This window comes from Bos grunniens, chromosome 20 (assembly GCF_055505025.1).
Source record: "Bos grunniens cultivar Pamir isolate PY7600 chromosome 20, Bosgru_T2T1.0, whole genome shotgun sequence".
NCBI classification, from domain to species: domain Eukaryota; kingdom Metazoa; phylum Chordata; class Mammalia; order Artiodactyla; family Bovidae; genus Bos; species Bos grunniens.
This window is the reverse complement of record NC_141184.1, coordinates 35,159,666-35,174,608: the sequence shown is the minus strand read 5'-3', so window position 1 is coordinate 35,174,608 and position 14,943 is coordinate 35,159,666. Positions and strand designations below refer to the sequence as shown.

The window sequence follows — 14,943 nt, the reverse complement described above, 5'->3', positions numbered from 1 at the left end:
ACATTTCTAAATACAGATAAAAACCAGACTAAGTCCTTATCACTAGCTCTATTTTAAAAGAGCAAGTATTTAGTGTTATAGTTACTGCACGTCAGGCATGATACTAAATGCTTTACACATATATCTTATCTAATGCTCTGACAAACCTTCGAAGGTTATACTACTATCCTCTGAGTCTAGAACAGCTGTCCCCTACAATCTTAGCACCAGAGACCAGTTTCATGGAAGACGGTTTTTCCATGGGCCTGGGTGGGGACTGGGGCAGATGGTTTCAGGATGATTCGGGTGTTCTGCATTCACTGTGCACTTTATTCCAATCGAATGCTGCCACTGATCTGACAGGGGTACCAGTCCGTGGCCTGGCGGTTGGGGACTTCTGGTCCAGAAGAGAGAAGCTTAATAACTCTCCTAAAGTGACCCAGACAGTAAAGAGCAGAGCCAGGATTTGAACCCACACTGGTCTTATTTCAAAGCCCACTTCCTAACTCCTGATCACTGCTTTCTGCTGTTCTAGGATAATCAGATACACACTGTTTCCTAGTATGGCAATGGTTCAAACTTTCAGTTTGAACTCAGCCTAATTATTTACAGTCATGTAAACAACTGTTGTGAAATTATACAGAGATATTAACCATTTTGACATTCATTTGCACACCGTGCTCTTAGAACTGCTCACAACAGATGTACGTCTCAGTGTATGCTCCCTCCCCCAAGGTTATAACAATCCGTGTAAGACCCACAGCTGTTGGATAAAGTCTTCAAATACTGAAAGTACTTGGTAACAGGCTAAGAATCTACTTCTTATTTACTTATAACAGTTTAATAGTCATAGCTAAGAAAATGTAAACACAAGTTTAGTGAAGGGTAGCTACCAGCCTTTTGAATGACTCAATAATGCAAAGGACAAAACCTGTTCATAAAAATGGGTTTTTATTTCCTTAAAAAAACAAACCTTTTCAATATCCCTCCCCCTCATGCAAACAGCTCTCACAGGAGATTCTTCAAATTTTACGTTTTTTCCATTCTGGCTCATTCTTTGTTTCCTCATCATCAGACTCAACTTGGGCAAACATGGTTTTGGGCTGAGTCCTAAAAGAGAGTTAAAGAGGAGAGGAAAAATTTAGTCAGCAAGTGTGTATTGGACTTTGCTACTTTCATCAAGTGCAAGCACATTTGGGGGATCAATTACATCTCAATTATTAGAGAATCATTAACCTTCTGGCAAAGAAAAGGAAAATGGAAATTTAATTATGTTCAGATTCTTTTAAAGGCTTTCCTTCTGTGGCAGACTATGTATGTTGTCCTTTCCTTAAATAAAATGAAAATGTATCAAATTCAGTGGAAACTCACACATCCATAACCACCCTCCACCTCAAACTTGGGCTAAATAACCAGGACTGTTTGGGAGGCCAAACTATAGTCACTAAGCAAGAATCTACACAGTCTTTATTTATAACTCTGTGGGCTGTTCCTAGACTTTAGTCCAAATGCACTTGATTAGAGTGCACTCAAACAGTAGAATCTGAGGCAAGAGTTTTCTTATCTCATGAGTTTAAAATAACAGGTAACATATATGGTAACTTGGACATGTCAGCAAAAGTAAAAAACAAAACAAATGAACATTCCTTCCACCAAACACCCAGATCAATGCATGCAAATAGCCAGCATTGTAGGATCTACCACTGAGCATCACTGGTGTTATACTGACATGCAGTGCATCAAGCAATCTTTGCATCAGGGCCTGTTGTGCTTCGTAAACATACCGGGTTCAATGTCATTCCTCTTTACATCGTTCACACAGAAAATAATTGCAGGAAAATATTAGACGGTCATAATTTATGCCCCTCTCAGTAATGCTGGCTTCCTTTTAAAAGCAGCTCTACTGCATTATGAGGGAACATTAAAGCATGCTATCTGCAGATGACATACTTCAGCTTACATCTTCATTTAGAGTTCAGTTCATAATAGGAAGGTCATTGCAGAATGGTAAACTAATGTCAAAATCCCCTTTATCTGGCAAGTGAAACAGGGTCAAAACCTTCTATTACTAACCAAGTGGTTGCCAGAGGGGAGGGGGTATAGAGAGGAGAGAAAGAGGTGAGGGAGATGAAGAGGTACAAACTTAGAGTTATAAAGTAAGAGTCACTGGTATGAAATGAGTGGGGAACAGGGTCAATAATTATGTAACACCTTCATATGACGAGAGATGGTAACTAGACTTATCGTGATGATCACTGTGATATGCACAGAAATATCAAATCACTGTGCAGGGTACCAGAAACCAACACAGTGTTTTAGGTCAATTATATTTCAAAACAAACAAATTCACAGAAAAAGAGATGAGATTTGTGGTTATCAGAGGTGGGGATGGAGGAGGAGAAACTGGAAGAAGGCAGTCGAAAACTTCAAGTTAAAAGTTCAAAACTTCAAATTAACTTCAGGTCGAATAAACTTCAAGTTAGAAGACAAATAAATATTAGGGATGCAATTTATCCCATGATAAATAGAATTAAAACTGCCTTAGGCTATATATGAAAGTTGTTAAGAGGATAAATCCTAAGGGTTTTCATCACAAGGAAAAAAATTTTTTTTTGTATTTAATTGTATGTCTGTATGCGATGACAGATGCTCATTAAACATTGTGGTAATCATTTCATGATGTATGTAAATCATATCACTATGATACTTTAAACTTATACAGTGCTATAGTGTCAATTATATCAATAAGACTGGAAGGAAAAAACCAACCCTTATTATTACTGTTCGCTGCTGCTTTATTATCCTGGGGAAGCAGCATAAACCATCCACTTTCCCTGCAGACACTGTTTCGACACAAGGCATACACCAGAATTCCTCATGCACAATTAGGCACAGTTCCTATCTTTCCAGTCACCTGCCTAGAGCCCACACTGTCCCCATACACAATCCAGTTGGTTACATTTCTTGTTGTCACTTCAAGACACGGTTGTGACATCTATAAACAAGTCATAACTCTGACATTTCCAAAACCAGCTGCAGACTTTCATAGGTCATGAGTTGCTGAGTTACTAGAAAGCAGGGCCACTGACTTTCTAACACGCTACAACAAGGCAACTGGTGCTCATGACATATTTCATCTTTCTGGCAAAGATGTTGCTCCTCTGGGTATAGACAAACCCGTACAGGAACAAATTTGTCTGGCTGAAAAAAATCCTCTGGAAGCCTGGAGTGGTGAGGAGCCCTCGAGCTAAGCCTCAGGCTGGGGATTCATTCCCAGTTTGGCCCCTGACTTGCTTTGTCACCTGGAACAGGTGTTTCCCCTCTCAGGGGCTTGGTTTCCTACTCCACTAAATGTGGAGGTTGAACTTGATTAGTGGGTCCCAAAGGGCTAAAGGCCCAGGGTGGATGATGATGAGGTGTGTGTTTTTAACATTAACTCAAGTATAATACAAACAGAGAAGTGCATTATTTCATACATGTACAGTTCTCTGGATTTTCACAAACTCTGTGTGCCATGAAACCAACACCCTGAAGAAGAAACAGCATGACTAGCTCCCAAGCCCCTCATATTCCCTTCGAGTCACTAACCCCCACCCAGGGTCACCGTATCCTGACTCCTGGTCTCACAGAGCAGCCTCACCTGTGTCCATCCTGTCTCTGTAGGATGCCTAGAGTGTGCATTATTTTGTGCCTGGTTTTCTCTATTTAGCACCATCCATGGTGCTCAGGAGCTTCCCTGGTAGCTCAGAAGGTAAAGCATCCACCTGCAAAGCAGGAGACCTGGATTCTATCCCTGGGTTGGGAAGATCCCCTGGAGAAGGAAATGGCAACCTACTCCGTTACTCCTGTTTGGAATATCCCAAGGACAGAGAAGCCCCAGGCTATAGTCCATGGGGTAGCAAAGAGTTGGACATGACTTCACTTTCACGGTGGTCAGACAGTAAAGAATCCACCTGCAATGCAGGAGACCTGGGTTTGATCCCTGGGTTGGGAAGATCCCTTGGAGGAGGGAATGGCAACCCACTCCAGTATTCTGGCCTGGAGAATTTCATGGACAGAGGAGCCTGGTAGGCTACAGTCCATGGGTTCACAAAGAGTCGGACACGAATGAGCAACTTTCACTTTTACTTTCTTTCATGGTGCAATGTATACTGAGGATGTTTGCAACAATATATTCCAAAAAATGCACGCACACACACAAAATGAAGGCAATACTGTGAATTTTACCATGAGGTAAGATGTGTTTAAGTGAAATACCCTTTATGTTGAGATAATGCTCTTCTATGTACTTTGTAATAAAACGTGCTGGAAGTTTAAAAATAAATCCTTAGGACTAGCTATTTAATTTCTATGAGACTAAACAGAACAAGGTCTTCTAAAGATAGCTGGGAATGCTTCATAGCTCATCAGAGTTAGCTGCAATGAGAAAAGTCCTTATGAAGTTGTAGTGTCGCTTTTTTGGGATACAAAAAAAGAAACTGAATGACAGGTCACAGGAAGAAAACCTAGAGCTTGAAAAGGCTATTTCATTTACGTAGTCACTTTTTTCCCCCTTATAATCCACCTACTTCCAGAAGTATTTTTAGTAGGTTAGTGGCAAACACTGAAGGGCATAGAATCAACGGATCTATTTAACAAGGGGCAGAAAAGCAGTAATGATGGCAAAGAGGCGTGGGAGCGCTTTGTGTGAAGGAGACGTTGTATAATCTTGACTGAAGTGGTGATTACAGGTGTATACGTTTGTCAAAATTTGAAAAGGGTGCATTCTGTATTTTATTGTGAATAAACTATACCTCAATAAAACTGAATTAAAAAGAAAATCCAAACAAAACAAATAAGTAGAAGGTCAAGAACAAAAAGACAAAAAGATATATAACCAAGCATAAAACTTAGCACTAAATTTCCTGGAAGCCAAGACAAAAGAAAAAGAGTTTAGTTTTTCAAAGGCGATAACCTTCCCATTCCCTATAATCGAACTCAGCAAAATTCACTGAGTAAATTTTCATATGAGGGTCACTAAGACCGTCACTTTCAATTACCAGACCGCAACAGTTTTCTTTTCCTCTCCAGGTATTTTAACTCGAGGGGTATCAACTTGTTTGGAAGGTTGGAAGGTCTTATTTGTCAAACTCCATGAATGTATTTTAAATGCCACTTTTGAACTAATAAAAATGTTGTCAGCAAAATAGCCATATTATATGTACACATCAAATCATGACACTGAGCTCTCATGTTCCACTAAGCATTCAATAGCCATGTTCCCCTTCCCCAAATTGCCAAAATCAAGGCATAAACCAGTGTTCAAATTTTCCCAGCAATGCTTGCTTACCATTTTTTCATTTTGCTGTCCAGGTAGATAGTAGCTGAGTATAAAACTGGGCTCTTTTCAACAAAAAACATTGGGAAAACTGTATATCCATATGCAATGAAACTGGACGCTTACCTTATACCATGTACAAAAATTAACTCAGCATCTATCAAAGACCTAAACCTAAGAGCAAAAATGATAAAGTCTTAAGAAGAAAACACAGGGGAAAGTTTTATGACATTGGATTTTGTCATGATTTTTTCATATGACACCAAAAACACAGGCAAGAGCAAAAATAGGTAAACTGGACTGCATCACAATTAAAAACTGTACATCAAAGGACAGTATCAACAGATTAAAATGAAGAGCTGCTGTGTAGTGGGCACAGAACTTAGTACTGCGAGATGAAACGAGTTCTGGGGACTGGTCGCACAACAGTATGAATGTATTTAATACCATCAAATAGTTAAGATGGTCAATTTCATGTTATGTGTATTTTACCAAAATTAAAAAAAGAAAAGACTAGGCTCCTGAACTTGGCAATGAGGAAGAACAAATCCCCTTCCTGGGAAAAAAGGAGGCACCTTAGGAAAGCCTTAGCCTCCAACCCAAGGCCATGCCTGCAGCAGTGCTTCTCAAACCCTCTGTGGCGCAAGGCCAGACTCTGTTTTCTAATTTCTGATGCTTGCAGATAAATATTTCTAGAAAAAAATTAAAAGACTACCAAACACAGATCCAAATGTTTTATTAGATTCAATAAAAATCTCCAATTGCTATAAAATTTCCTAAGCTTATCTTGTCGGCACTGGCAGGTGGAGCACACTGGGAGGAGCGTGCGCTGGCCGCCCCCTCCCTCCCTGTGCTTGGGAAAGAAAGGCTCTGAAGGCAGAGAATCTGTGTTCTTAACACAGACTGCTACACATGACGAGTTTACTCCAACTGCAGGAAAGTATTCTCACATCTAGAGAAGCTGGCCCTGTGTGGGCTCAGTGAAGGAAGTCTGAGGTTGCATTCTCACAGGGCCACCCTTTAAGGAGCAGTCTCTAATTCTCAGGAGAATGGGATGGGGAGGTGAAGGGAGATCTGGCCCATGGAAGCACGTTTCCCTCGAGCCAATCCATCCCGCCCCGACAAAACCAACGTTCTTACACACAGGCCAGCACCGTCCATAAGAGCTGTATGTTGTCTGCTGAAGAAAGACCAGGTTCTTCAAAACATATTACTAGACTTGGCGCAATGAGTGTATCTGTCCAGTCTAGAGAATGCCACGGTTTTATAGAAGCAAAATGAGAGAATTAGAGCTTTAAATCTTGCAGCTATTCTTTCTTGCCAGCGATTTTTATCTTTAAATTTATTTCTAGCAGCTTTTCTTTTGAGATTTTTTTGGAAATACATACAAAGGGAAGACCAAAAAAAAAAAAAAAATCAATTCAGGATAATTTAGGGCGTTTAAAACAGACTTCTTTAGTCACTTTTCAAGACAATGAAGAACAGAAGTGATTAGGCAACTTCCAGCAGAGTCAGGAACATAACCAGGAGATTTCTTCCCTGGGGGTGGCCTAATTTGCCCTTGGCATAGAAAACATTTATAAAAATAAATCAAGAGTGTCAAGCAAGAGCAAAATGACACAAGCAAAAAGATAAAATGTTTTGAAAACACTTAAAAGCTGGTCCAGAAATTCCTACTTTTAAAACCAATAGGAAACCAACACATAAACAACAGAAAACCCTCTAAGCCCCTTCTAACCTTGTCACCGGTCACATAAAGTGGATTCTTTTCTGGACAGCTTGAAGAAATGGAAGTCATACACTGGTCTTAACACAGACTCTTTTGGGTGCTTCCATGAGGAAAAAGTAGAAAAACTATACCAAAGGGGCACTGAAGACATGGCAGCAACTAGGGAAATACACATATAAATAAACAATGTGCAAGAAAAATACTCTACTGCTTCAAGAAGGCATTTTATAACCACTCATTTCCCGTCTACTATTTAATCAGCTCCTCTAGAATTCTCAAGAGACAGGTCAACTCAAACTTACAGTCTCATAGCAGATTTACCTCAGGCGCCCCAAACAAAATCCTATAAAAGGACTGATCTGAAGAAAAAGGAAGTAAGGGGAACATTCCATTAAGCCCAAGCATCACATATACTCAATAGGTGAGGGGGGATGAGCTAATAAGCCTCACTAGGAAGTAGTGAAGTGTCCAACTTTATCCAGACTCTTTGTTTCACTGGTTTACTGTCCACACTTACCCATTTTTCTAAGTGTTAACTGAAAATAAACTTAGAGAAGGCTGATGTGAAAATTTTATTTTCCAGTGTGATTAACTCATTTGGCAAATAGTAAACATTTTTCACTTGACTATATGTGTCATCTTGTTTATTAGAGTTACCAAGAAAAGGAGAGCAGATTAGACAGCAATATAGTTATTACCGCTAACAGTTAAATAAACTAATCAGAGGAGGGGTGATGGGTTTTTTGCTTTGATTTAGCTTCAGTAACATTCTGCACTTGCTAATAGTTAATATTTCATGAAGTAAATATAAAAGCTTAAGCAAATGCCTTTCTCAAATCTATAAATTCTGAATAGCTGAAACTTCTTGCTGATTAATGTTCCTCTTGGAACGTTTTTTAAACTGAATTCTCAAAGTTATTTGCACAGAGTGAGTCTTCTTCCAGCAATAGCGTGCATAGAACAATGACAGAAGCCCAGCAGAAGCTGAGTCCCACCTCATTTCCACTTTGAGAACGAGGAAGAACAAACCCCCTTCCTGGGATAAAAAGGAGGCACCTTAGAAAAACCTTAGCCTCCAACTTGGGGCCACACCTGAAGCAGTGCTTCTCAAAGCATCTTCAGTTTTTCCATCCAGAGGAATTTTGCGTAGAACAGTCAGTAATGAATAAAAATTCTCCCTGTAATCTTCCAAAAGGGCATTTTTTTGGATATAGTGTTTATGTAAGAGATTCAAAGTGCCCTTTCAAAGATTCAAAGGCTGTCTCTTCTGACTAAGCTCTAACCTAGGCTTTCTACACTCCTCCTCAAGTGCTCAGGCCACAGAGAAGTCTCAAAGTGTCTCTGGCTGCAATGGGAAGTTGACAGGTCAAATTCTTTTTAGTTATGGATATTCTCCTGATATGATTCAGTCAAAGAGCATAAAGCGAGCTCCAGAGTAATAGAACGAGTATGAGGGGAAATCATTTGTAATATTTAGTCATCAGTATGTGACTGTAAACCACAAGTTTTTTGGCTCAAGGCCCATTGTTTATTATGAAGCAAAAACCTCAAAGCCAAAGTCAATTATAGCCATGACTTGACAATCTGACACACTTGTTAACCCTGTTAGAATGAATACGGTACAGATGAACCCTGACCCAGTCATCACAATTGCACAATTATGAAGATTAAATAAAGGCTTGACCAAAAGATTCCATTTGAAATGGTCCCTTCTTTTGGGTGAAGAGCTAAGCAAAGATAATTTTTATTATTTATTTATTAAAAATATTTATTTTATATTGGAGCATAGTTGATTAACAATGTTGTTTCAGGTATACAGTGAGGTAATTTAGTTACACATAAAAAACACTATGGAAGCATAAGATGAGAGGAAACAAGAAAAAGAATGTTCTTTTTCAGAAAATGAAGACAGAATATTTTGGAAAATACCTAAACATATCTCAGACTCATTAAACAGGATACACTAACTCGTAAGGCTTGTGTGAGAGTTCCAAGACTGGGTGAGTGGGAAAAGGGACATACGTGAAACCTGTGGAAACTGGGGGGAAAAATAGAGGACAAAACAAAAAGAATCTTCTAAAACCACTATCAGTAAGTGGGTAAACAAGTTAGAATGATTAAATCTTTGAAGAGCACACAGCCTGAGGCAGCTCAGGTAACTTCAATGCCCTCCCTAAGCTCACGTTTATAAAATGTATGAAACGGTGTGCCACAGATTCTATTTGAAAACATGCACGAAAGCTGGGCATTAGTGTAGCCTAATCTCTTACTTCATACACGGGGAAAGAGTCTCATGAAGGTTAAGTGAGCCTGGAGCAGGAACTAAACCCCAGGACTTCTGACTCCTAGCTAGCATTCTTCCACTAGCCATGCTGGCACACACGGTAATCTTTTCGGCTTCACTATTATTCAACTCTTCCAATAACTACTTCCAGTTGCTTTGTGATGAGAAGCAGTACGCTGCAGTACTCAAAAGTGGAAGTTTGGCTTTGGAGCCAGACCACCTGTGTTCAAATCCCAATTCGGCCTCTTGCTACCTCTGGCTTTGGTCAAGTTATATGTTTCCTCATATGCAAAATTGGAAAAATAATACCCCTTCCTCATAGGATTGTTGTGAGGATTAAAAGAATTATACATATATATATGAATTTTAAACATGACTGGCATGGTATAACAGCAGTGTCATTATTACCACATCCTTTATTCCCCAATTTATACTTTCAAAAGCTATATGTAGAATGTATCTGATAAAATAATTTACTATTAAATACAACACAGCAGCTTACTATTTAAAAAAAAAAAACCCTGGGGGAAATGTTCTTCTATGTAAGTAACTTGTCTTCAGTATGAATTTCTAGAATCAAAATAATCTATTTCATACATTTGAAGTTTTAGAAGGTGAATAACTTGTGGTTTATTTTACATAATTACCTTTAAAAATTATTACCAGACTTTAGTGGGGAAAATAATCACCTGGAGAACTTCTTAAGATGCAGATTCCCAGCCCCATTCTCTCAGTCTAACTGAGTTGGGGTGAAGTCTAGAAATCTGCATTATTAACCTTCCCACTCCCACCCTCGACTCTGACACAGACAGTCCACAAAATCACTTTGAGAAACACTGGCCTTTACATAGGAATATACTGCTCAGTGATATCAGTCAGGCAACCATAACTCAGGGGAAAAAAAGTTATACTTCTCTCTATGGGTTTATGTCTCTTCCTGACACAAATCTTTACTCACTCAAAGACTGACCTCTTGAAATATTGCCTAGTAACTCAACATGACTTCAGTGGATCCTTTATAGATGGTAATGATATATTAATATATTTATTAATTGATATAAATTATATTAATATAAAATTAATATTACAATATAAAAATTAATGCTCACACACATATCCATGTATCCTGTATCAATTGAGACATGCACATTGAAAATTAAATTGACTGAACCAGCAATATTGGCAACTTAACTGGCAAGAAAAGCGATCATGGCTGACAGAGCTGTCAGGCTACTGGCCAGGGTTCAGACTCCCACACACAACTATCCGTGGGGATGTGCAAGCTAATAGCATTCTGGATCTTTATCCTGTCCCCTCCCTAGCCAGCTCCCCTCCCCTCCCTACAGCAACATCTTTTGACAAGAAACTGTAATTGAATCTGCCCATGTGTAGCTAAACCAGAGTCCTCTGTGATCCTGCTGTGTTTTAAAACTTTCAGGGCCATTAGACTGCGAGTGCCAGGAATGAAACTTCAGTACTCAAAAATAAAGGTAAAGGGTTCAAAGGCTCTTTGTTCTTATCACTGGAGAGAAAAGGTGAGTATATGTCATCTGCAAGCAGGCAGATTTGTGCAATATCTGTCAATAATTGTGTTTTTCTGGGATAATGCAAGACAGAGTAAATTTCCACTTCATCACTTCATCACTGACACAAATCAATTGCAGTGAAGAAGAACAATCAGACACACATTCTCACCTTTATGAAAAGATCCTTTTAAATATTAGCTTCCCTTCAAACACTCTGCTCTTTGGCAGTAAAATAGTACACTCTAGCAGGTGAGCACAGGAGAAACTGCACTGCAATACAGGCTAACAAATCACATGCCACAGACAGTTCCATGAATTTCATAAGCAATAAACGTAAAGTGACAAAACTGAATGGAAGGAAAGAGATGGGAGCAAAACGTAGCATTAGGAAGGTGTATATTGAGAGAGACCACAGACCTCTGAGGAGCTCATTAACTTAGGCATCAAGAGAAAGGGAAAGTGAAAGTCACTCAGTTGGGTCTGACTCTTTGTGACCCTGTGGACTACACATGTCCATGGAATTCTCCAGGCCAGAATACTGGAGTGGGAAGCCTTACCCTTTTCCAGGGGATCTTCCCAACCCAGGGATCAAACCCAGGTCTCCCGCATTGCAGGCAGATTCTTTACCAACTGAGCTACAAAGGAAGCCCTACAAGGGATTAAGAGAAATGAAGTCTAATTCTAGTTTCAATTGTAAATTGTTAGTTTCCTCACATGTAAGGTAAGGATATGACAGTATCTATTCAACCCATTTTGCAGAACTGCTATGAGACTAGCATATTATTCAATTGTAAATAATACTAAACCACCTATGACGCAGGAAAATGACACTGGGTAAGAGTAACCAATGAACAAAATCAATTTCTGCTTCAATTAACTCTATATAAGAAAGTTGAAAATGTGGATGAATTTTTTTTCCAGTTCAGTTCAGTTCAGTCGCTCAGTCATGTCCGACTCTTTGTGACCCCATGAATCGCAGCACGCCAGGCCTCCCTGTCCATTACTAACTCCCGGAGTTTACTCAAACTCATGTCCATCAAGTCAGTGATGCCATCCAGCCATCTCATCCTCTGTCGTCCCCTTTTCCTCCTGCCCCCAATCCCTCCCAGCATCAGAGTCTTTTCCAATGAGTCAACTCTTCGCATGAAGTGGCCAAAGTACTGGAGTTTCAGCTTTAGCATCATTCCTTCCAAAGAACACCCAGGGCTGATTCCTTTAGAATGGACTGGTTGGATCTCCTTGCAGTCAGTCCAAGGGACTCTCAGGAGGCTTCTCCAACACCACAGTTCAAAACATCAATTCTTCGGCACTCAGCCTTCTTTACAGTCCAACTGTCATATATATACATGACCACTGGAAAAACCATAGCCTTGACTAGACAGACCTTTGTTGGCAAAGTAATGTCTCTGCTTTTGAATATGCTACCTAGGTTGGTCATAACTTTCCTTCCAAGGAGTAAGCGTCTTTTAATTTCATGGCTGCAGTCACCATCTGCAGTGATTTTGGAGCCCAGAAAAATAAAGTCTGACACTGTTTCCACTGTTTCCCCATCTATTTGCCATGAAGTGATGGGACCGGATGCCATGATCTTCATTTTCTGAATGTTGAGCTTTAGGCCAACTTTTTCACTCTCTTCTTTCACTTTCATCAAGAGGCTTTTTAGTTCCTCTTCACTTTCTGCCATAAGGGTGATGTCATCTGCATATCTGAGGTTATTGATATTTCTCCCAGCAATCTTGATTCCAGCTTGTGCTTCTTCCAGCCCAGCGTTTCTCATGATGTACTCTGCATAGAAGTTAAATAAGCAGGTTGACAATGTACAGTCTTGATGTACTCCTTTTCCTATTTGGAACCAGTCTGTTGTTCCATGTCCAGTTCTAACTGTTGCTTCCTGACCTGCATATAGGTTTCTCAAGAGGCAGGTCAGGTGGTCTGATATTCCCATCTCTTTCAGAATTTTCCACAGTTTATTGTGATCCACACAGTCAAAGGCTTTGGCATAGTCAATAAAGCAGAAATAGATGTTTTCCTGGAACTCTCTTGCTTTTTCCATGATCCTGCGGATGTTGGCAATTTGATTTCTGGTTCTCCTGCCTTTTCTAAAACCAGCTTGAACATCTGGAAGTTCATGGTTCACATATTGCTGAAGCCTGGCTTGGAGAATTTTGAGCATTACTTTACTAGCATGTGAGATGAGTGCAATTATGCGGTAGTTTGAGCATTCTTTGGCATTGCCTTTCTTTGGGATTAGAATGAAAACGGACCTTTTCCAGTCCTGTGGCCACTGCTGAGTTTTCCAAATTTGTTGGCATATTGAGTGCTGCACTTTCACAGCATCATCTTTCAGGATTTGAAATAGCTCAACTGGAATTCCATCACCTCCACTAGCTTTGTTCATAGTGATGCTTTCTAGGGCCCACTTGACTTCACATTCCAGGATGTCTGGGTCTAGGTGAGTGATCATACCATTGTGATTATCTGGGGCATGAAGATCTTTTTTGTACAGTTCTTCTGTGTATTCTTGCCACCTCTTCTTAATATCATCTGCTTCTGTTAGGTCCATACCATTTCTGTCTTTTATCGAGCCTATCTTTGCATGAAATGTTCCCTTGGTATCTCTAATTTTCTTGAAGAGATCTCTAGTCATCCCCATTCTGTTGTTTTCCTCTTTTTCTTTGCATTGATCGCTGAAGAAGGCTTTCTTATCTCTTCTTGCTATTCTTTGGAACTCTGCATTCAAATGGGTATATCTTTCCTTTTCTCCTCTGCTTTTCACTTCTCTTCTTTTCACAGCTATTTGTAAGGCCTCCCCAGACAGCCATTTTGCTTTTTTGCATTTCTTTTCCACGGGGATGGTCTTGATCCCTATCTCCTGTACAATGTCACAAACCTCAGTCCATAGTTCATCAGGCACTCTATCAGATCTAGTCCCTTAAATCTATTTCTCACTTCCACTGTATAATCATAAGGGATTTGATTGAGGTCATACCTGAATGGTCTAGTGGTTTTCCCCACTTTCTTCAATTTAAGTCTGAATCTGGCAATAAGGAGGTCATGATCTGAGCCACAGTCAGCTCCAGGTCTTGTTTTTGCTGACTGTATAGAGCTTCTCCATCTTTGGCTGCAAAGAATATAATCAATCTGATTTTGGTGTTGACCATCTGGTGATATCCATGTGTAGAGTCTTCTCTTGTGTTGTTGGAAGAGGGTGTTTTTTTCCAAGAAAATATTAATTACCAAGCAGCCTCAGAAAAGTCAGAAAATCCAAAGAGTCTACTTCCCATGAGGGGATAGACAACCAAGAGAAAGATTAAGGAATTACTACTCACTCTCTCCTCTACAAAAGCACCTGACTTCAACAGTTTCACCATCTCTCTGATTTTTACAAATAGATTTCATGGTACACAAGGCAGTTCAAGAGTATACACAGAAAAGGAAAGCACATGAAGTTTTTAGGAAGGCAGCCTAACACCTGACAAAGAACAAACCACAAGCATGTGAGGGTCATATCACAGATGCTAGGATGATCCACTATTAGGAATTTTGTAATATGATGAATTATATTCATTGATCAAAGTAGAAGTACACAGGGAACTCCCTGGTAGTCCTGTGGTTAGGATTCTGAGCTTCCACTGCAGAGGTCAAGGGTTCCATCTCTGGTCCCCTGGTTGGGGAACTAAGATCCCATAAACCACACAGTGTGGCCAGAAAAACCTCCCACCAAAACAAAAACACAACAAGTAGAAATTCATAGAGACATGACAAAGGAATTCAATAAAACTCAGCATCTATTTCAGAGCAACATGCCTCTTGTCTCCACGCCGTGTTTTCTTCGCCTAGGATGCTCTTCCCTTGGATCCCTGCATGGTTCATTCCCTCATTCCACTCAAGTCCACGACCACTTTAGCAGAGGTTCTATCCTGATTGTTGTATCTGAAAATAGTGCCCCTCTCTCTCCCCGATTACTCTATGCCCCTTTATCCCTATTTTATCTTTCTTCATTGCACTTGCTACCATCTAACATTTATGGATTTATTTATTGTCTGTCTCTGTCTACCAGAATATAAGCTCCATAAACCACAACTTAAAACAATATCTGACACATTGT

General features: G+C 39.8%; 1 protein-coding gene across 3 annotated transcripts in view; it reads right to left on the bottom strand.

Moving 5' to 3' along the window:
• Positions 1 to 913: 913 nt before the first annotated feature.
• The window catches only part of WDR70 (WD repeat domain 70), a 285,459-nt gene continuing 271,429 nt past the window's right edge, over positions 914 to 14,943 (bottom strand). For all 3 annotated transcript variants that reach the window (XM_086361477.1, XM_086361480.1, XM_086361478.1), the window contains one exon: positions 914 to 1,089. In XM_086361477.1, coding sequence (XP_086217603.1) covers positions 1,002 to 1,089 — 88 coding nt within the window. In that variant the 3' untranslated portion in view covers positions 914 to 1,001. The remainder of the gene's footprint in view (positions 1,090 to 14,943) is intronic.